General features: G+C 35.2%; 1 protein-coding gene across 2 annotated transcripts in view; it reads right to left on the reverse strand.

Annotated features, from left to right (window-relative positions):
* LOC308552225 (solute carrier organic anion transporter family member 1B3-like) overlaps positions 1-23,262 on the reverse strand; it is a 51,132-nt gene that overhangs the window by 3,117 nt on the left and 24,753 nt on the right. For both annotated transcript variants that reach the window (XM_081127315.1, XM_081127316.1), the window contains exons 6-15: positions 20,693-20,814; positions 18,052-18,195; positions 17,550-17,648; positions 15,393-15,635; positions 12,254-12,418; positions 10,751-10,946; positions 7,646-7,811; positions 7,153-7,337; positions 3,367-3,431; positions 585-702 (exon numbers count right to left, since the gene is read on the reverse strand). In XM_081127315.1, the coding sequence (XP_080983441.1) occupies positions 585-702; positions 3,367-3,431; positions 7,153-7,337; positions 7,646-7,811; positions 10,751-10,946; positions 12,254-12,418; positions 15,393-15,635; positions 17,550-17,648; positions 18,052-18,195; positions 20,693-20,814 (1,503 nt within the window). The remainder of the gene's footprint in view (positions 1-584; positions 703-3,366; positions 3,432-7,152; positions 7,338-7,645; positions 7,812-10,750; positions 10,947-12,253; positions 12,419-15,392; positions 15,636-17,549; positions 17,649-18,051; positions 18,196-20,692; positions 20,815-23,262) is intronic.

The raw sequence follows: 23,262 nt of genomic DNA on the forward strand, positions 1-23,262 counted from the left end.
TAGATAATTAAAAGAATTTCTATCACAATTTCTTCTAATACTTGCATTTTTAAATTTTAAATTTATATGTTTGATTAATCTGCAATTAATTTTTATTTACAGTTAAGGTATTATTGCCACTATTTTTTTCTAGAGGGCTACCCAGCTGCTTCCGTATGAATAGAATAGTATAGAAATAATTCTTTCCTTTTGGTTCCCCACTGACCTCTGACTAGAGCCCCAGTTGAGCATTTTGTATCTTCCAAGGGAAGTCAGAGGCCATTGAATATAGCTGTTGTTGTTGTTTATTATTAGGAGAATTTTGGGAAACAAAAGAGATTTAACTAGAAATCCCAGATCTTTTTGTCATTAGCTGTGTGATTTTTGACCGTTACTCATTCTCTTTAAATTTTAGTTTCTTCATATTTAAAGGAAAGGAGAAAAACAACCATCTACAGTTCCTATGAGTATTAAAATGAGATATCAGATTGCCTGTATTATAATTATCAATATTATTATTATACTGACAGTGCTCTCTCAACCTTTAATGATTAATATAATCAAAGCAAAATGTAAATTAATGAAATACATTAGTGATAACTTACCCATAAAATGTGGAATTATATATCCTACAAGAACCTTGCTTCCCAGAGCTGCTGATGGACCACTTCATACATGATCTATCAATCAGAGCCCCAAAATATATAGGAGCCAGAATTCCTCCTGCAACATGAGATGGAATGTCAATCCAAACCTTTCAAATGTAATGGGGTGATAGTCCACATTGATGTATTTTGGATTAAGTAAAAGTTAAAAACTTTGGAGGACTCTTCCATTGTTTTGGCCTAACTCTCCTCAAGAATCAAGATGATTGGGAATCTCAAAGGGTAAAGGGGGTCAAATACATGGTGACAAAAGATGCTTTGACTTCAGGTGGTGGGCACACAGTACAACATAGAGATCATATATCATAAAAATGTACACTTGAAACCTTTATAATCTTATTAACCAATGTCACCACAACAAATTTAATAAAAATAAAATTTAAAAAAAGGAATCTCAGAAGCCGAAACCATTTAAAATGTCACAAATACCTTTAATCAACCCTCACCCTGCCACCACACATAGGAACATAATATGCCTGCATACTCTGTTCTTATAATGCCAGTTAACTTAAGCCTGATTGGTAAAAAAGAGAATGTTCTTTGTAAAACATGAACGTTATATTGGTTTATATACAACTTGGGGAGGGGGGCAAAGAGAGCTGGAGGAGTGGGAGTAGACATAGCTTCACAGGGAAATGAAAAAGCTCTCAGTTTAAATGCTGCCAAAGCAGGAGATTTTTCAGCTCTATTGTTAAGAAAATTAAAAGGTAAGTGCCAACACTAGGATTTCCTCCCCAAAGAAGCACAGGCCCAACTTCACAGAATGCAAGGCTCTCTTTGCTCAGAGCTCCGCTTCCACTTTCCTGGTGTCACTAGAGCGCACAACCAAGTGTTTTCTCTCTATTGATTATGTGCATTTTAAATAACTCTTGAAGTAGCCTGGGCTGTCCAAGTGAGAGCCTGTGGTGCTGAATTTTGTTTCTATTAATGTTCTGATCATAATGATACCTAGGTCTGCAGTGGTCTGTGCCTAACCTAATTTTTGTTTGTGGTGTATGATTTTGCCATGTGAGGCTTTTCAGGAACATGTGTGTTGTCTTATAGCAGAAGTGCCCACCTTTTACTGCTATTTTAATAAACGTTGAGACTGATTCCTGGTTCTAAGCATTGGTAATTTGACCAGAATTTTAGGGACATGCTCATTTGGACCAAACTTAATGAATTAAATATTTTAGGTAACAAACCTGGTCTTCAATCATCACTGGAATTTAAAAATTTTTAAATAACCTGTTTTCCAAATACCATTTTCAGTTACTCTATAAACCTTCCAAGATTTCCAGACATGTTGTATTCAAGACAATTGTTTTTCATTTGGGAGTTTGGTCGTTAGTATGTATTTTTCCTGTAGAAGCAGGTAGGTTCCACTGTGTCATATATTGGACATATCAAAATAGGATGCTCACAACCAGGATGACAAAATTCCTTTTCTTTCTCTATTTTATGTCACTAGAGGAACTTCCCTTATTCTCAGCCTCATTCCAGCATATCAGGAGGAGTACTGGCTCCCCAAATCCTATGTTCATCTGCTAGCTTCTGTGCTCTCGATTCTAGGAGTAAGGCAATTCCATGGGGTCTGGAGACAGGGAACTAACCGCTGGGGTGGACAGAGGCTGCGAGATTACAGAAGCAATGACGAGGAACCTGGGAGGAGAACTGTAAAGGGACCCTGCAGCACCTTTACCTTCCCCTCTCCCAGGCCTGTTCCATCTCCTTGTTTACCTTTGAGGATCTGTGGCCTTCTCCTCAAGTAAACTTCTTGGACAACTTGTTCATTGTCATTTGGCCACAGTTATGGTCCCAGGGGTTGACCCCTCCCATGTACTTTTCCTCCTGCCATGAGCAGTTGCCTCCAGGCCATGATCAGTCTTCTACCCCAATCCCTAGAAGAACGATGCCCTCTTCCTACTTCCCAGGAATTAGCATATAATGTTAATTGGTCTTACACAGGACTTAGGCATGCACAGGATTTAGGCTAGAAGTTGTTAAGCTAACAACAGAAATCGGTGTGGTCTACATGGTAAATGGGAACAAAAGATAAAGGATGATTTCTTAAACCTTATAATAATCACGTCATTGGAATATTTAGAAAGAGGCCTTTAACCTCCAGCATCTATAGCCCTACCTTTTAACAACAAAACCCACAATTTCCTTAGCTTTCATTCAGAATACTCCCTTATTCCAACTTGCTCAGTTCTTTTAGTTTCCATTTTTTCTTGCAGTTTTAACTTCTGATAAAAGTTAGCTGTCCCAGCCTTAGAGAACTAGGCAGTGGGAAGTAAGGCAGCGAAAGTCCACTTCTGCTGTTTCACACAGTCTCAGCCAGACCAGAGTCCCAGCCCCCCCCCATCTTTTGGGGGGATTACCCCCATCAATGTAAAAGGAAGGCCCTCCACTCTGCCTACGGGAAAAAATATTCCTAAGTCTGAAAGTAAAAAAAAAACCGACAAAAGCAACAACAAAAACAAAAACTTTGCAGACTATTTTTGCGTTAGAGTGTAAAACAAATATGATTCCTTGTTCTATTTAAAAATGGACTTGAACTAGAATTAATCAAATTATCCTTCAGTTCACACAGTTTCCCTCTGTCTCTTATTGTCATTCATCGCAAAAGTAGAAATGAATTTTACTCATACTTTTTTTTACCTTCTTAAAATTTGAAATTAATTACATTTGGTCTTTGAGCTTTGACATGAAAATTTATATCTTGAATTTATGATCATACCTAGTGTTCGTATAGTGAATGTATGGAAACCCACCGCAAGTGATTTCAGTTCAGGTTGAACATTTCTGAAATAAAATAAAGGCAAAAATATCATTAATATCTTTAAAATGCCAACGGGGTTCAATATTAAAACATTTCTGTGTCATCGTTCTTCATGGTTGAAAGAAAACTCTCAAGTAAATACCTGACTTTATTTAAAATTTTATTTTCAGTTGTTTTAAAAGGAAAACATCTGAATGATAATTATTATTTTTCTCTTATTTACTTAATGTGTTATGATTTCAAGACAATTTAACAAACATTTTTATATTGGCTCCTTATGAAATCCTATGATAGTGATTGGGACAGACTTTATTATACCTATGAAGAAATTGATTCTTTGTGGTCTATTTCGTTAACACAGGCCATGAGCAAATACTTTAGGTCTAAGTCATAGCAGAGCTCTTTCTATCATCTTATTTCTGTCATTGCTGTTAACAGAAAAGTTGACTAATATGATTCATGAACTACATAATACAACCTCGGGGATGGGGGTCAAAAATATCTGTAGTTTAGTGTCTAATGTATTTTAATGTAATTGAAAATGTAGCAACCACATTTGTATAACCTTTTAGAAATCAACTCACTCTTGCATTTAGAAAGTTATTTCCATAACTCCATTTGTCTGTGTTCAATGAACAGATGAAACTACTATCCCCATGGAAACCTAGTACATGGACTATCCAGCAGCAATGGGGAGAGGGTGATTCACTGAGTCTCAAAAATCTTTTTACTGAAATATTGAATTAACTGATACAAAGGTTTCTTTCTGTCTTGAAGTGTTTTGATGACTGTATTTGTTCATGGAGTTAAGTAGATTTAGTCACTCATCAAATATTTGCTAAGTGCCTCCTAGATGATTCCACATTGGTTCTTGTTTTTGAGAATAAAGAGGTAAATGGTGCTTCATATGAACTAAGTAATTTAGAGAAGCCATTCAATCTCCCTTAGCCTTAGTTTTTTTACCTCTGGGTCCCAGGACTCTCACCCCAATGTAGTTTAGTATATCCTTTAATCACACCCAGTCTCCTACTCCTTTCCATCACTCAAACTCTTCCATTGTATCCCCTGAAACATAGTCTGCTACCAGCAAAATCCTTATATCCTACAATTTTAGCAATCCCTTTACTTTTCTGTTCTAGACAAAGTCTGGCTGCTCCCTGATATCTCTCTTTCTGTGAAACTCTCTCAACTTTCTCCAACATCCTTCTTACCTTGGGCCTGAAATGTAGGACAATGTCCTTCTTGCCTTTTTTTTTTTTTTTTTTTTTTTTACTACTTCTAGACTTGAGTGCCTTCTCTGAAAGACCTCTAACTCCCCTCACAAGGTGAACTGTCCTAATAAATCACTCCTTCACCTCCTTGTTGTCGCCTCACCACCCCCATCATTCTTTGATGATTAGTACTTGGCTCTCTGCCATTTATTTTCCAAAATATTTTTGCCACTTTTCCAATTTATTTCAGTATCCATTTAGACCATCTTCCCAATGATCTGGCTCCTGAATTTCTTAATCTTTTCACACCACTGGTTTTACTTCCCCCATCCTAGGGTCATGTCGATTAGTATACACATTCCTAATTCTCAGTTTTGAGCATCCCCTTCTTCATAGCTACCTCTTAACTTTCAAATTCACTGTCTTAACTCTCTCTTCCTTACACACTCCTGATCTTGTACATGACAAGGATGCTTCACCCCAGGGCATTTACCTCTGCTGCCATCTTGCCTGGATTGCTCTGCACCTGTCCCCATTTCAGCATGACTTGTACCTTCATTCTTTATTCAGATATTTTATCAAATGACTTCCAATGTACAATATTTGAATTAGTGCTGCTTGTCTGCCCCCACCCCACTGTCTATATTCTTACTCTGATTTATTTTTTCTTTCTAATCCTTGATACCTATTTTACATATTTACTTGCTTATTTATTTATTGTTTTTTCTTCTACACCCATCAATTACCCTACCTCTCACACCCCCCCTGGAGGCTGGTAAAAGCAGGGCTTACATCACTTTTGTTTACATTTTTATCCAGAAATTATGTGCTCAACACATAATAAATATGTATTGAATGCATGAATAGCATCACTATGGTTTATTCTAATTTTAACTAGATTTATGATATTAATGTTAATATTAATTGACTGAAGTTTATATTTTTATTTTAGTCTGCCTCACAAAGATTTCTTTTGATAAAATCAAAGGCTAGTGAGAGATCAATAATTGTTTTTGACAAATAGTGATGTTAATCTTAGTCACTTTCTCAATAAGATAAAATATAGATGTCATCGATGATAGAACAATGATCCCTCAAACCCTCATTTTCTTCATGAAAGATTTTAAATTAAGAAGCTAAGACTTGTTGAGATGAAAACTAATATAGAGTTCTGAGATGATTTCCTATAAGTTAAAATCTGTAATTTGGCAAATATGGGAAACTTCTTTTGAGTAGACAAGATTTTATATTAAGGTGGAGCTGTATCTGTGAAATAAATTAATATAAAATTTGACAAAATTTGGGGTCAGAGTAGAATTTAAACAACTGTAGACTCAGTTTATAGGTCTATATTGATTTTAACAAAAGTCAATACATTTGTTTTTCCCCCCCTTCCATGTCAGGCTGTTGGCTGACAGTTATTTGTGATCAACTACCTAGGTCTTGTAAGTCTAATTAGATCTTTACCCAGGTCATCATATTTATACATATATGTTTTTAGACCTACATTCAAGTCTTTATGTTTTTAATTTTAGGTGACTGAACAGTTAATTTCACAGATAAGCCTTGTCTTATCTGATACCTTCTTAACCCTCCAATTTTATCTTGTGCCATTTCTCTCTCATTCAGTATGTTCCAACCAACAGGCTTCTTTTAATTCCTCAAACACACCAGCTCTTTCCTGTCTTGAGGCCTTGGCACCTAGACCTGTAAAGCTCTTCATTTGGCTACCTTGAACTTCTATAGACCTTTAGATTAAAGGTCATTTTTTTGAGAAGTATTCTTTGAGTCTTCCTTATAGCTCCTCCCCTCAATCCTGAATTAGGTTCCTTTTTTCATTCTCTTGAATAGAGCTCTTCTTCTTCATAAGTATTAATTACACATTTACTTTTAAGCTCATTTGCCTTACATAGGTCTTCCTTGTCACGCTCTAAGCTGTATGGGAATAGGGACTCTACCTGTTTTATTCACCATGGTATATTCTTCACCCAGCATGGTCTAAATATTTGCTTAATGAGTGAAGAAAAGAATGAATTCTGTTCATATATTTTTCTCTTGTCTGTGAAGGTATTTGAGAGACTAGGTCAAAAGCCATTCTAAGGGTGGATTAAAAGCTTTGGAATATTATAGACCTTACATTATACAGTCTGATTCCCAGATGTTTTATTTCAATAAAATCAATAGGTAATTCATTCTGACAGGCTCATCAGGATGTAAGGTATTTCAAAATTAAAAGTTCGTTTAGACTCACAACAGGGATTTTTTAAGGATTGAGCCTATTGTCAGTCTGTGTCTTAATATTCTTAGTAAGAGGAGCAAGTATAGAATCTATATTTTTGTAATATAAGAATCAAAGATTATTACTAATTATGCCATTGAAATATCACAATAATCTTAAGAAAATGCATTCTTAGAACATTAAAATTAATAAAATATGAATTTGGGTTCCAGATATATTATGGAAAAATAGGTACATTATTAGGTATGTTTATAGTCTAATATACATAAAATGCTTTTAAAAAGTCATACTCACTTAAAAACCAGCATGAGAGTTGAGGATGTTCCCAATGAAGAGGTAAAAGAATTTATGATTTGCACGGCTATATAAATATAAAATTTTTTTGTACACTGCTCATCTCTTGGGCAGGCACCCAAATTCACTGAGTTACTTTTGTTCTGGGAACCAGTTGCTTCCACACAACTACAGTTATGAAACACCTAAAAAATAGTTTTTGAAAGGTTATATAATATATTTGTGCAATATGACTGGTCTATAAATACAGTCTATTATAGTTAAGGAAGTCTCATTCATTCAAGCTAAAATATTCACAGGTTTTAAATAAAATATTCTAAAAGTACAGTTGCTTAACGGTGGAAAGGCAAAATAGTTTCCTGGATTCTTTAAAAAAAAAAAAAAAAAAGTAGTTCACTATTAACATTTAATTCATCCCTGATTTAAAAATTAGAAAAGAATAGAAGAAATTAATATCTGAAACTCTGTATGCAATTTTCTCATTAATACTCACTATAGACCTTTTACTGCCACTTGAAGATTTACATCCTGCTAGACAAGGTGATATGTAAGTTATTCCATTGTCTCCACAGACTGGTTCCCACTGGCTTGCATCACAATTGCAGTCTGAGTTGCAATAAGAAAGTGGTACATTTATGTGAGATGCCACTGGATTATTTCTGGAAAGATATGATAGACATATATCACAAATAGAGAGAGATGGAAAAGGAGAGGAGGAGGAATGGGGGGAGAGAAGAAGTGAAAAGAAGAAAAAAAGAGGGGAGGGAAGGAGAGGGGCGGGGAGAAGAGAGGAGAGGCGAGAAAGGAGAAACAAGGGAAAGGGTTGCACTTTAATTCCAGAGAGAAATCTGATGAGCGGTGATGGCAAAATGGCAGTTTTATAGGGCGTATTAACTTCTTCACCCCCCATCTTTACCCAGACATGATTTATGATCTAGCTAAGGTAAAACAATAAAAAGAAACCAAAGAAGATAGGTAAGATTTAGGCAAGAGGTGTTTGTGACTCTATCAAGAAATCACTCATTAAATAAATCGCTTCACTTTTCTGTTCTCAGTTTCTCTTCAGCAAGGTAATGGCATTAGACTAAGGTTCCTCCCAGCTCACTGTAAAGCCCTCAAAAATCTGTGAATATTGCTTAACTAATTTGAATTTTAAAATCTATATTTTCACTACATAGGAAAATAATGTAACATGGTTAAAGCAGAATCCCTAAGGATCAATTTTTTAAAAAATCAAGAAAAATACAGTCAGTTGAGAAAGACTGGAAAAACACCATATAATTTTTAAATGAAACTACAACATACTTTATAATAACTAACTGTAAAACATGGTTATATTTATAAAATATAACCTTAAAACACATTACTAAAATTACAAAATAGAACTTTGCATAATTAATTTTCTGCTTATAGATTTTTAAAATTATTTTGTTTTGGGTAAAAATCCTGATAATAATTGAGGATTGATAAATTATCTTTGCATGAGAAAGTAATTTACATGAAAAAGGAAAAAAGTGGATTCTGAAATTCCAAAATTCTTTTATCAATAATTTTAGAAAAAAGCATCTAATACCTAATTCTGCTTGGGGACATACAACTGGGAGTGGTTAAGCTTAATGATTTATGACTCAGTCTGGACTTTATTATCAGAAACTTTTGTGTTCATATTGGTTCTGCCATGTCATAGCAATATGATTACCCTTTCTAAAATCAGTTTTGCCATTTGTAAGTCATATACAATAGCATCTAACTCATGGGAATTTTTTGGGAAAAAATTAATTTGGCAGTTCTCAAATATTTTGTTCTCAGTAGCCCTTCATACTCAAAAGTTTTGGGGCCCTCAAAGTTTTTTTGTTCAAGTGGGTTGTATCTTTTGATATATACTCTATTAGAAATTAATGCTAAGAAAACTTTAGTACATGAGATAAGCACACATATCATTAGCCATCAGATGGTGTTATCATTGCATGTCTTGTAGGCTTAGAAAATGTCACTATGCATTCATGAGAAAATGAGAATGAAAAAAGCAAATACTGTCTTAGTATTATTTTAACAGTACTTTAAAATTTGTTGACAGTCTGATAAGCTCTCAGGGACCGGTGTAGACCCTCAGACCACATTCTGAGAACCTCTGCACTAATTCATACTTTAAAAACTTACCCCAATGACCAGCATTTTATAAATGTTGAGTACATTGATTCTGCAATTTGCTATCATTAGACTGTGAATTCCATGAGGTCGTTGGTGCATCCTATAAATCATCTTGACCTTTAAGGAGGCACTCAGTAAAATTTACCGATTGAAAAAAATCCCAGAAGACTGTAGCTGCCTTCTTTTGAATAGGTGGCACAGTTACCACACTTGATTTCAGGGAACCAGCTAAAGGCTTAAAGCCTGCCCTGATAACCAGGGAGCCCTTGAGCCAATGATGTGATGTGGTGCTGACCTGGAGGCATTGGAGGACTGCAGACAAGTCATTGAGCTTCAACTAATAAAAAAAGAGACTATAAAAGGGTTGGGCTGCATGACCTCTAAGATTCCTTTACCTCTAAAGTGCAATGTTCTAGGTACCCTGTATTTTGATTTCCAGAGTGAGTGATGCTGTATAGAAATAATCAGGATTAGGAAGAAGCAGGGAAATAATGCGAGGCTAGGTTGTCAAGCCTCCTAGGACAGGATGATGCCTAGGTAAGGAAATGGAATATTCGGCAGGTCAAAATGGATGCTTCATAGAATGTAAAAGCTGAGAGCCAACAATAAGTAGCACTAAGGAGCGTGGCTACTGAACTGTGATTGAAGGATCTTTGCTTGTTGCTTGAATGTGAACCTTCCTAAGCTCGAATGTGAGCGTTCCTAAGCCTAAATTGTTGGCTGTACAAAGGAGATGATAAGAAATCTGCACGGGAATCTTGCCCTTGATTTGGGGGTAGAGACTGTAGTACTAGGAATACTTCACAATATTTGATAATAATAAAAATGAAAGGTTTTCATGTGTGTAATATGCAGTTACATATAGGATATTTATCAATTCTGTCAATGAAGACAATACCAGAAGAAGCAGTATTAGTTCGCAGAAAAGGAGAACTCAGTAGTCCAACTAAGAACATGTTTTCCTATAAAGATAGTTGTTAAACATCAAAATTAACTGCAGATATAGATAGTTCAGTCACTTTTAGAAAATGTCATTTGTCTTCATCTTATGGCCCATCCAAGATTATAATGGCTAAGGTGGCTAAGACTAAGAATTTTGGAGTCGAAAACCCTAAATTTGAGTCAGAATCTTAACACTGCTGGCCATATAATCTGTGTGTCCCTCTAAACTTGGTTTTCCCTATCAATAAAACAGGGACAAAAGTACCCGTCATTCACTGTAAGCACCCCATAAGTGATTATTATGACAAACTATGTAGCTCTTTTTAAAGGAAGGAATAAAATAAGTTTTTTGAAATGTTAAAAAATGTCCTTTTTAGGAATTTGTAAGTTGAAATTTCTCTCAAAAGAAAGTTTACTTAAAATTGGCATCTACCCTGGTTTCTTCAAAGTCTTTTACACTGGATAGTTTATACATTGTGCAACTGATATATTGATATATACAAACCCATCATAGGTCAAGGTTAGTCCGGCAACCGACTTGCTTTCACAGATTAGTGCAAAATTTAATAGGTAAACGGTGAAGGTCACTATATTAATAGAAAGTAAATATTTGGCAATTCCAAGCAAGGACAATTTGAATCTTTTAGTGATATATCCTCCTGCAAACATTCCAGTTGCAATAGTTGGTATGGTTATGAATCCTAGAGATAAAAGAAAAATAGTAATTATATAATACAGTATTCTGGAACATCTATACATATGAAACATACTATATATCAACCAAGTTCATTATAATCTCATTATTTCTTAAGGCTGGCAGGCCTGGATGAAGGCAGGGTACCAGTGTACCATATGGGAGAGAGAAAAATGATTTCTTCTTGCCAATGCTGAGGGCTTAGTTTCCTCAATAGCAAAAGTCAGTGACTGAGAATATTTGTATGTCTGAACAGATGGTTTCTACGAGATGCTTCCCCCACTGGAAAACAACAAAACATTATCTTCCTGCCCATGAGCCTTTCATCCTACCATCTAAAATCCTTTATATCTCCTCAAAATGAAGACATGCAGTTCTTAAAAACTCACTCCAAATTTGCTCAGTACTTTAGCACTGAATTCTTGAATTAATATCTCTCTTTGTTCATTTAAACACATATTCTCTGAGATCATAAAGAAGCCTATATATAATATTAAAAATAATTGATCTCTCTTATAACTTTCCTATTTTGTTGTCCTGAAAGAGTTATTAAATATGAGGACCACTGTAACAAAAAAATTCAGGCTGGGAACATTACTGGGAGCCTAACTTAACTATTACAGCTCAAACTTTTAAGTTCAATTTGAGCGTCACACATAATTATTATTTTCTTGTTTATTTATGACCTACTCACATGCTACTTGATAAATTTAATTTATCAAATATTTATTTAGTTTCTACAATGTGCTGGGCACTTTACTGGGTGTAGGTGAAGAATGACATAAGAAAACCATTCCTTCACAAGCAAGTTTCACTATGTCATGGGAAATAGATATTATAGCAAAAAACCCCTCTCTGTTATAAGATATTTGTTTTGAATTATGTAGACATTAATGATTTGTTTAAATTGTTTTTCTTTGGGAAACAACAATGTTCTACTTTTTGTAAGTAGCTGGGTCCTGATTCAAAATCCATGAGTTATGGAAATACAACGATTACATTACAAAAGGATTTGTCTCTGGATCTCAGCACTAAATTTTAAGATCCAATTATGCAGATACCATGTCTAAATGCTCCATTTACATGTAATTTTTTTCTTCAGGAATTGATCTCTTCAAAAATAATATGAGATGCCACTTCAAATACGGAACAAGGATGACATCAGGAAATGGACATATTTGATAAGATTTGCAAGAGAATAAATTGAAACTATATTTACTAAAATATGAAGTCATCATCACAACACAATGGCACTGAGAACTCAATCACTTGGTAGCATGCGGCCTATGAGCGAACAGAAACAATGTTTCTTACCTAGCACAATGTTAGTCGCAGATGCTGTCTGACCATATTGCTGTTCTATGTATTTGAAGACATAAGTAATAATACCAATATAGGCACTGGATTGTATCAATGTCAAAAACAAAAATAAAACGTATAAGGGATTGGTAAGGATGGTTTTTAAAGACTGGCAAAAACCTATAAAAACATAAAGAAAATACAATAATGTAGCTTTATATTAATATCTTAATCTTATAAATATGTTACATAACATTTACTATTATATAAATACATAACACAGAAAGTTAGAATACCTGCCAGTCTTATCAATAGTTTATTACATATTCCTTTATTTTTTTCCCATATATACGTTAATACTTAGCTAGTTCATTTTACCTAGATGGGATTATATAGACATGCTGTTGGCCACTTGCTCTGTTCCCTTTGTGTTTGACTATGTTTGCCATGCTACCATGCAACTACATACATGACTAATTTATTTACCCATTTATTCAACAGATATTTGGTTTTCAACTGGATATCAGGCAATATGCCAGGTGCTCAAGAAACAAAAGTGAACACAATATGCAACGTCTCTTATTTATTAGCACTTAATAACATAATTATTAGGTAGAAATTTACCTTAAAGATGGCATAATCCAAAGCTCACAGAAATGAGAAGACTAAGGCTCAAGAGTCATAAAGATCGATTTAGCGCTAGGACACAGACCTCCTGTTCCCTGGTGTGCCGTTGCTCTGTGGTGAAATGCTGCCCCAGTGAAGCGAGCAGGAGCATGTGTGACCCTTCTGAAGGCGCGAGGACAGGCAGAGAATAATGATGCGCCTCAGGTGACATTCGTGACGATAGTACAACCACCTGTGCCTACAAAGAGCTGTGGAGCAAATTCGTAACCTCTGTCCCTGGCAAGAATTGTGTGATCTGGGTCAACCAGCTGTACTGGAAGTTAAAAGTGGAAAGAGCTACTTAGAAAAACAGGAGGAAATATCAGAGTCTAAAAAGGCAGAACCATGTACGGCTAGAGAGACGGGTGACATGGGCTTTGAAAGGCCTTGTTCCGTAGATCACGAAAGGTTTTCATGAGATATGGTCCGAATCAAGCCGCCTTTCCAATGGGAACTAAAAAATAGTTTCATCTGCTTATAATAAGGAGAAAGGAGAGTTAGGGCAAAGGGGGGTAGAAGAGAAAACAAAGAAAAGGAAATTTAGAGCAGGAGTAAATACGATTTAAAATTGTTAGGCCAAAATGCTCAACTTTTCTCCTTGGGACTCCAAAAGCAGGAGGCCCACTGACTTGTGAGGCATTCTGAATGAATCGTGACATTGCGGCAAAAGAAATGGAGCAGATGGGTTCACCAAACCAACGAATCTTTGCGGTGGGTGGGAACTGGGATGTTGTCTAGTCTGAACTTCCATACAATCATGATCCACTATATCTTTTCAGTAGTTAGATCAATACAAGTCAAGTAACATTAAGCTAACGGCCTCAGAAAGAAATTTTTCCATTTTTGGCCAATTCTTATTGTTTACAATATTGTTTTACAAATTGTTTTGTAATGAACTGATATATTTCTTTATTTCTTTCTAACCAATTAGTCTTAATTCTACTAAAAAACATATATAACAAAGCCAATATTATTTTTCCTGACTAAGTGTTCTTAGTTATTTAATCTATTCCTAGCAGCACATAATTAAGGCCCTCTTTACTGTTCTGATCACTATCTACAAACACAGTCGATAATACAGATGATGCTTACAACTGTCCTGATTTTGCATATCAGTATCCTCCCCATTCTGTTTGGGCTCACGGTCAACTAACTATGTTCCTTATGGGTTTAGACAACCCACTACTTTTCATGAATCTGATTTGGTGCAGTGGAAACAGACCAAGTGAAATTTTCTTGGTATTTTATTTTTAGTGTGTATGTTAAGTTTCAGAAACTTCGACTCAGTGGGCGTGCTGGTAAATGTTTAACAACTGACTGTTGGGGAAACAAAGCCTGATTTGTAGTATTTCTCAATTTCTTCCACAATGGCCACTTTCAAGCTTCCAACGTAGCTGAAAAATTAACAGTCCTCTGTCACAAGCCAGTACAAGCTGGCTCCATCACACCACTGCTTTTGAATGAGAGTGATGGGGCGGATAAAGCTACAATAAAGTGAGCGAGCGTAAGAACTGGTGAGAGGGAGAACTTGGGCTCCACCTGAGAATATTTAATTCACTTCAACTTCAACTTGAAAAGGGTGCCAAGGGTTCCGGCATTGCCCTGCTTTGGTTTCTATAGTCCACCATTTCTATGCAATGCAAAAACTGTGCTAACAATTCCTTGTTTCAACTTCCTTGCTCTGACTGCTGCTGGATCATTCTCTAGGTTACTGCTCTTAAATTGTTATCTGTTAGCCCCTTATGGTTGAAAGGCAAGGTGCTATCAAATGACAGAGGATCATTCCTCGCATGACTGGATTTGATAATCTTAACTACTGCTGTTGCTTTTGCTTCATTTTAAAATATTTAGGTAAGCAAACTTTTTCTATATGATTACCAAGAAAAAAAATCTTACTCTAATTATCTAGAGAAATCTCTATCTTCCTTCTCCTTACTCCATCTCTTCACCTAAGAATAGTTAAATTGCCCAATTTATAGGCATTCATAATTTCTTATATTTCACTTTACCATACTACTTAAAGACTGCATTGCAATTGTCTATATTCTTCTAGGGTCAACCCACTAGATTGCAAATTCTTGGAAAACAGAGGCAATGTTCTGTCACCAGGGCATAGTACAGTGCCTGGTACCATTTGTGAATAAGTGAATGAATGAATGAAATATAACAGTCCTTTTAACCCTCATAGTTTACAGCATATTATTTTAAAATGAATATATATTCTCTGGTTTAGATACAACATATATTTTTAGTCTTTGGTTGGTTTCTCCCTGCTAAAGACCACAAACCTAATTCTCTTCAGAGAGTTGATATGTGTTCAGAAAACATTTACTAACCTTAGTAGGGATCTTAGAAAAATAGTTCATCAAAATTTACTGCAGAACAAAGCTTCTAGATGATTTGAGTATGACCTATTATTTTGGAATCCTCACTCCTCCCTTTCACTGGGATTAGCAATTCCAAATCACAATAAATATGGAATACTTACCAGTTATATTTTCAGTGGCCTTTTGCCCATGGTCTATTGCAAGAGTCATTGGATTCCTTTCCTCATTTGTTTTGAACACATGCAAAGATACTGAAACTTTCCTTTCTTTCTGTGGTTTATCCAGACTTTTGGGCAGGAAAAAAAATGGTATGGAAGACATAATGGATAATAGTCCAGCAAAGAGGAAACTAAGCCACCAAGCACCAACCCAACGAGAGTCGTTAGGAGTTATTCTGATACTGCCTATAATAAAAAATTAGAAAACATAAAACAATTATTTTTAAATGCAGTAAATTCTGCGCAGTAATAGTAATAACTGCTCTCCTCAGATAAACTATATTTTCTCAGTTCTGAAACTCTGTTTTCTTTATTTACACTTTTTCATCTCTTAAATCAGGATAAGCCTGATTTAAGAAAAAGTTAATGGAATCATATAGCTGCTATTGTCCAAGAATCAGTCATGTCATTGCCTGAGCTGGTGTGAACTTGGTGGCTTTTCTAGTGACATGACTAGATAATTGCCATCATTGAACTTTTAAGCTTGCAAACTACTGAAGTATCAATTATGAAAGGCATATAAACCCTTGTTATTGTCTGAGTGAGGAGGAGGTCAAAGGGGGGGGAAAAGGGGAACATCTGTAATACTTTCAACAATAAAGATAAATTAAAAAAAATAAAATTGATTTACACAATCATATCGTTTCATAATCAGCAACTCAGACAGATTTTAGGAAACATTTGGTAAAAGCAGTGACTCCATTTCCATGTTAAGTATTCATCTGTCAGAAATGTCATTTTGATAACATTTTTCCTGTTCTATTTTTGGTCTACATATAGGAGCTAGAAGTCATGATCTAGCTAAACATGGCCTATCAAAGTATTTTCCTTGGCTTACACACTGTCTTAAAAAAATAAAAAATTCTACAGAAAAATTTGGACTTTCTTGAAAACCAATCAGAAGATCTTGTCAATGTTGGATCCATATTTCTGCATGAAAAGGACAGGTTGAGGCTGAGTAGTACATGTGCTTTCGGGCATGAGAGGAGGGCAGTCCACCACTACCAATTCTTCCCAGTTTAACCACCATGCCTGGCACTCTTTCCTTACTTATTATGTCTTTGGCTCCTCTAGGCATTGGAGTTTGCCAAGGTGAACTATATTATATGTTTACATCATACTCATGACCAAATAAGAGAAGATGCAATAACGTCTAAGCATTCAGTGGTAGAAATGGAATCACCAGGACTTCTAAAATATTGTGAGTATGATTTCTGATTATAGAAAAGAGGTTACAAAACCACCACCCTAAAGACTCTAGCAATGTCTTTCTGTACTCTTAGTGATAAAAACAATGCGGAACTTGGAGGTGAATGACTAGAAAAGTACGAAATGTGAACCTAAACTCTAATTTACATTTCCAAATCAGATGTAAAACATTTCAACAGGGACTTGCTTCAGCTTATACTATAAAACACTTTCAAATCTGTGCTTATTGTTGGCCTACTGTCTTGTCTACTCCATTACACAAATGAACCCTTTGATTTCCTTGGAGATCTGCTCAAGTCCTGGTGAGATAGAAAATCAGATTTGTTTATTCACAAACACTAATTCTTTATTATGTGTTAAGTCAGAGACCATCCTGATGTGTTCTGGAAGACCTGACAGGTAACTGCTCAAATGTTTATGGCTCATCGTATAGTGGCTACAATAAAGGCATGCTCTTGGTGACTAATAGGAGCAGTTAAGTACGGTTTCTCTAAAGAGGGTTCAGTAAGTTTTCTCTGAACAGAAGCCACATTTGGGAAAAGACTTTAAAAACTATGCAAATAGAAAACGGAGAGGAAGTTTCCCAAGGGTAAATGCAGGGAAATGATATTACAGGGCACATTTAAGAAACCTGCAATCATGCAATTATTTTGGATGAAATCATCTTAAGCAAGTTTGTTAAAAATAATTTTTTACTATATACTTAGTGGTAAAAGCCTGGCGTAGACAAATGAATTTTATTTTTGTTCTGGTCATTAGTACATTTACTTCCTATTTGTAACTTTTAATTATAAGCAAAGGACTATTGAAAGAATTAATTTAATTATTTGAAAGAATGATGTCCTGCACTTGAAAAGCGTTATCATGTTACCTTGTTCTGATTGTACTTACTCAGATCTACATATCCAATATCCACGTACATTTTAGAAAACAGAGATCCCACTGTAAAGGCAAGGATTGAACCAATCATTCCTATTGCGAACAAACTACCTGAAAAATATTATAAAACAATTTTATCAGATGCCAAAAATATGGTTCTTATTCAATATGTTTTTAAAAGTAACATTATGAAATACATTTCTTTCTAAATAAAATTTTTAATAAATAAAAGAATGATGGTGATTGCCAAGGGAAAGGGGGTAGAGAGAGGCGGAGGGGGGAAGGGGGGATAAATGGTGATGGAAGGAGACTTGACTTGGGGTGATGAGCACACAATAGAATATACAGATGATGGATTATAGAATTGTGTACCTGAAACCTGTATAATTTTGTTAACCAGTATCATTCCAATAAATTTAATAAAAAGGGGGGAAAAAGAATGAAGAAACACTATTATTTCAAGGGTAGACCCAGGGAAAGTAATCATAAAATCTAATGTTCTTCTGTACATTACCTAAATAAAAAGAAGTGTCTCCTTTAGCAAAATCATCCAGATAAGAAATCCCCAAGGGTTGTATGGGGCTTTCTCCAATTCCACGAAGCATATTACCCATTAGGACAAATACCCACATATGTGAGTCAGATTCTTTTTCCCAACCTGTGTAGACAAGAGAGTGTTTTATTTTAATCATTAATTTTAGCATTTCTATTAGAAACTCAACTACATAACCCCTTAATTATTTCATTTAATATTTTTTTGCTTTTTTTCTAATTCTGAGTAATTCTTATTCACTTTACAAAATTTGAAAATACAGTAAAGCACAAAGAAAACAAGTAAAAATGGTCTGTAATCCAATCACACACAAGGAGTCACTTCTAATGTTGGTATTTATCTTCTACATTTTTAGTGCACATAAAAATATGAATAATATTCTTTGTGTTCATTATATACTTAAATGTCCAGTTATTATAATCTATTTTTGTAGTACTTAACACCATATCATGACAATTTCTCCATGTTATTAAGATTTCCTGTATATCAGGATTTATTTTATTTTATTTTTAATTACAGCTTACATTCAATATTATTTTGTATTAGTTTTAGGCGTACAGTACAGTGGTTAGACAATAATACACTTTACAAAGTGATCTCCGGATAGTCAGTTCCAGCACCCACCTGGCACCATGCATATTTATTCTGATATTATTGACTATATTCCTGAAGCTGAACTTTACATTCCTGTGACTATTTTCCAACTACTAGTTTGTACTTCTCAATCCCTTCACCTTTGTCACCCAGCCCCCAATCCTCCTTCCCTCTGGCAACCATAAGTCTGTTCCCTATCTATGCCCCGTTTCAATTTGTTTGTTTTGTTCTTTCGACTACACATATAAACGAAATCATATGGTATTTGTCTTTCTCTGTCTGACTTATTTCACTTAGCATATTTTAATGACAGCATAGCAGTGTGCTAAATAAACATTTCCTAATTTATTTAATCAATCTCTTACTTTTCACTCACAGATATTTCTAATTTTTTATCCTGTTAAACAAGGATGGCATAACTATATTCATAAATAAATCCTTGTGCATCCTGGTTCTTCCCTTCCCTTCCCTTCCCTTCCCTTCCCTTCCCTTCCCTTCCCTTCCCTTCCCTTCCCTTCCCTTCCCTTCCCTTCCCTTCCCTTCCCTTCCCTTCCCTTCCCTTCCCTTCCCTTCCCTTCCCTTCCCTTCCCTTCCCTTCCCTTCCCTTCCCTTCCCTTCCCTTCCCTTCCCTTCCCTTCCTTTCCTTTCCTTTCCTTTCCTTTCCTTTCCTTTCCTTTCCTTTCCTTTCCTTTCCTTTCCTTTCCTTTCCTTTCCTTTCCTTTCCTTTCCTTTCCTTTCCTTTCCTTTCCTTTCCTTTCCTTTCCTTTCCTTCCTTTCCTTTCCTTTCCTTTTCAGATTTTTTTAGAAAGAAACATTGACTCCAACTGGCAACCTTTCAGTGCTCAGGATGACACCCAACCAACTGAACCACAATGGCCAAAGCTGTTTTTGTAAGATAAATAAGTAAAAGAATTGTTGATTTAAGCAGATGTTCATATTTTTGTTCTGTACTATGTTGAAAATTAACTTTCAAAGAGTTAGAAATTTATACACTCCCAGTAATACATAAATGTATCTTTTCCTCTACCTCATTTATTTTTATTTTTAATCTTTTCTGACTAGGTAGAAAAAGCTTTAATTGGTGTAGCAATTTGCCATTTTTTTATAAAAAGTGAAGTTATATTTTTATCTATTTATGTCACTTCCCTCTTTATTTTAAATCCATATATTTTTTGCCAATTTCCTACCAAAATATTACTCTTTTTATTATTTCTAAGAGATCTTTATATAGAATATATTAACACTATTATAAAATGCAAATGTCTTTCCTATTTTTTAACTAATTATTTTTAAATTAATTTTATTTTTTAATTAATTAATTAATTATTTTAATTTTATTTTCTCTATTTTTTGTATTTTTAAAGCATACTCAAACTGGGAATAAATTGACAGGTTACTTATTCATATTTGAAATAAATTGACCAGATATCATTACCCTTTAAAAATTTTTTAAATTAAATTAAATTTATTTAATTTTATTTTTTAAAGTTTCTTTATCTTTATTGTTGAGAATATTACAGATGTCTCCTCCCCCCCCCCATTGATCCCCTCCACCCCACATCCATCCCACCCCCATGCCTTCCCCATACCAATGCCTGTGTCCATGGGTTATGCTTATAAACATGTAAGTTATTTGATTAATCTCTCCCCACCCTCTCCCCCCTCCCCACCTTCCCTCTGAGATCCTTCCGTCTGTTCCATGCTTCTATGTCTTTGGCTCCACTTTGTTCATCAGTTTATTTTGTTTATTATATTCCACATACAGGCGAGATCATGTGGTACTTGTCCTTCTCTGACTGGCTTATTTCACTCAGCATAGTACTTTCTAGTTCCCTCCAGGCTGTGACAAAGGATAAAAGATCCTACTTTTTTTTTACAGCTGCATAGTATTCCATCCTATTTGTTTTAAATCAATTTTGCTAATCATTTTTACGGACGCAATTAAGCTGATAAATTTTAGAATATTTATTGGTGACACTAATATTCACTAGTATCAATTCATTCTTACCTTTTCCCTCTCTCTCAGGTGATGTGTTATTGAGTAACACATTTTGATTAATTGAACAGGTTGATAAGCTTGATGTTGAATTCTCTGATGGATTAATATAGGTTTCTTTAGAATACCTGTAACTGTAAGAATATCACTAGATTTAATTAAAAAATTTTTTTGGTATTGATTTTAGAGTGAGAGAGGAAGGGAGAGACAGAGAGTGAGAGTGAGAGCGAGAGCAACAGAGAGAGAGAGAGACAGAGAGAGAGAGAAACATTAATCCACTCTTCCACCCACCTATGCATTCATTGGTTGACTTGTATGTGCCCTGACCAGGGATTGAACCTGCAACCTTGGTGTATCTGGACAACGCTCCAACCAACTGAGCTTTGTGGCCAAGGCTTAGATTTAATTTTTGTTTAGCTACTGAATACTTTTACTTTTCCCAGAAATACAGAGAAATTTTCCACTTTATTTACACCATTCTCTTCTCCGAATCATTAAAATCCCTTTTGTCAACTTCCCAATTGTACTTTAGGTGATGAATAAAAGTGAAATGGGAGTGTTCATGAAGAAATAGCATTCACTACTTCTTAGGCAAGGATCATCATGTTACTATCATCCTAGGAGTACTTTTAATCTGATCAAGGCATAAAATATCTTGGTTTTATGCTTTTTTGTTGTTTTAAACAATCTTCTAACTAAACCTTCCATCCCTCTGAATCATCTCCAAAGATAGTTACAATCTAAACTACCTGATAAACTTTATAACATTTAATAAACTTTAGAACACTGTTTTCCAAATCAATCTATAGCACACACTAACTCATCTACATTTTCTATCAATAATCTGTCTGATTTTCTTTCATGGACACACACACACATTATCATAATCCTGACTCTTCAAAATTTAGTTAAAAAAGTTCTAATTCATTTCCATTTGATGAGGAAGAACTTAAGAACAACAGTGATAGAGCTAGAATAAGGACAAATGCTGGTATCCAAAAACACTGAGGTACCTCATGAGTTCCAAGGCAGCCTACTGTATGCCAGACATTATACTCAGCTCCAAAAAAACTAAAACTAAAACCAAGTTTTTGTACTTAGGGAATTTGACACTCTCTAAGATGACCATATATACTAAAAGATATGATAAATTTAACACACCAGATCCTGAGTTGTCACAAGAAAAAAAGGGATGATCAGCTTTACTTGAGGTGGGGGAAGGAGTGGATTAGAGAAGACTTCCCTGTGAGGATGACCATTGAGATGAATCTTGAAGACACACAGAAGTTTAATAGCTAGGCAACAACAACAACAACAAGTATTCAAGGCTGTAAGAAACACCATGTGCAAAGATATGACATATTAGGGCACATCTGGAAAACTGCAAGCCTAGAATGTGGTATTCAATCATGAAGAGCAGTGTAAGGTGAAGAAGAAGACAGTCAAGTACCAAACCAATGAGCAACCTGTAAATGAGTGTAGATACTAATTCATAGGGGAGCAGCATTCAATGTTTCTTACTCTGACCAACAGTAAAAAATGCATTTTGCATCACAACCCCAATACATACATATGTGCACACGCATACACACCAACAACCAAAATAAAAGTTTTGTGGAACAATATTTGTTCCTACTCACATTGTATATACTTTGATTCTATTTTATTCTAAGTGATCTTATCCTACTGTTGGCTTTAATAATTAATCTGAATCAATTTTTTGGTCCACTAGTAGTTCAGAAGCTGAAGTTTAGAAAACACTGCTCAAGAAAATTGGGAGTTTTAAGCAGAGATAAAATAATTGAATTTGCATTTTAAATTGAATAATATAGATTATGAGTTAGAATGACGTTTAGACTGGCAGCAAAAAGTCCAGGTGAGAAAGGAGGGAACCCTCAAGTAGGTTGGGGACAATGGGGATGAAAGGATGGTACAACTTTGACAGATATGAGGTAGAATAAGCAAGATTTGGCGACCACTGGTCATTTGTGTAGAAATAAAAAAAGAGTCTAGGAGGGAACTTAGGGAATACTGACATTATGGTGTCAGCAGCTGAAGGAAAGGATGGGCATAATGAAGAAACCACAAAGGTAGGACATAAATCAACAGAGGAATGAAAATCAGAAGAAGTTCCAGGAAGAAGAAAGTGCTTATGAAGGTCAAATATGGCGGGGGATTAATACGGTAACCAGAGGCATGACTGTTGGCTTTGGCAATGGTTAGGTAATTCATGTCTTTAGCAGAAACTGCTCATTGTCTCTCAATATCCATTCTTCTCTCCTTCCACTGTAATAGAAGGTGGGATATTCAGCTAGTAGCATAGCAACCTGGAATAAAGTCTATTTTTTCCAATGTCTTTATATCTGGATGTGAAATACAATAAAGTTCTGGCCAATGTGGAGTCAGTAGAAGTGTCAAGCTTCTGAAAATATCCTCTAAGCCACAGGCTGTGTGAACTCTGCTTCTTCTCCTTGCCTTTCCCTTTCCTCTGTCCTGTTGGCTGGAACAACGTTGCCACAATTTGGGCCATAACATCAAGGCCATGCAATGCAGAGCAATATGATAAAAAGAAGCAGTAACTT

Source organism: Miniopterus schreibersii (genome assembly GCF_964146895.1).
Source record: "Miniopterus schreibersii genome assembly, chromosome: 2".
In the NCBI taxonomy this organism is placed as follows: domain Eukaryota; kingdom Metazoa; phylum Chordata; class Mammalia; order Chiroptera; family Miniopteridae; genus Miniopterus; species Miniopterus schreibersii.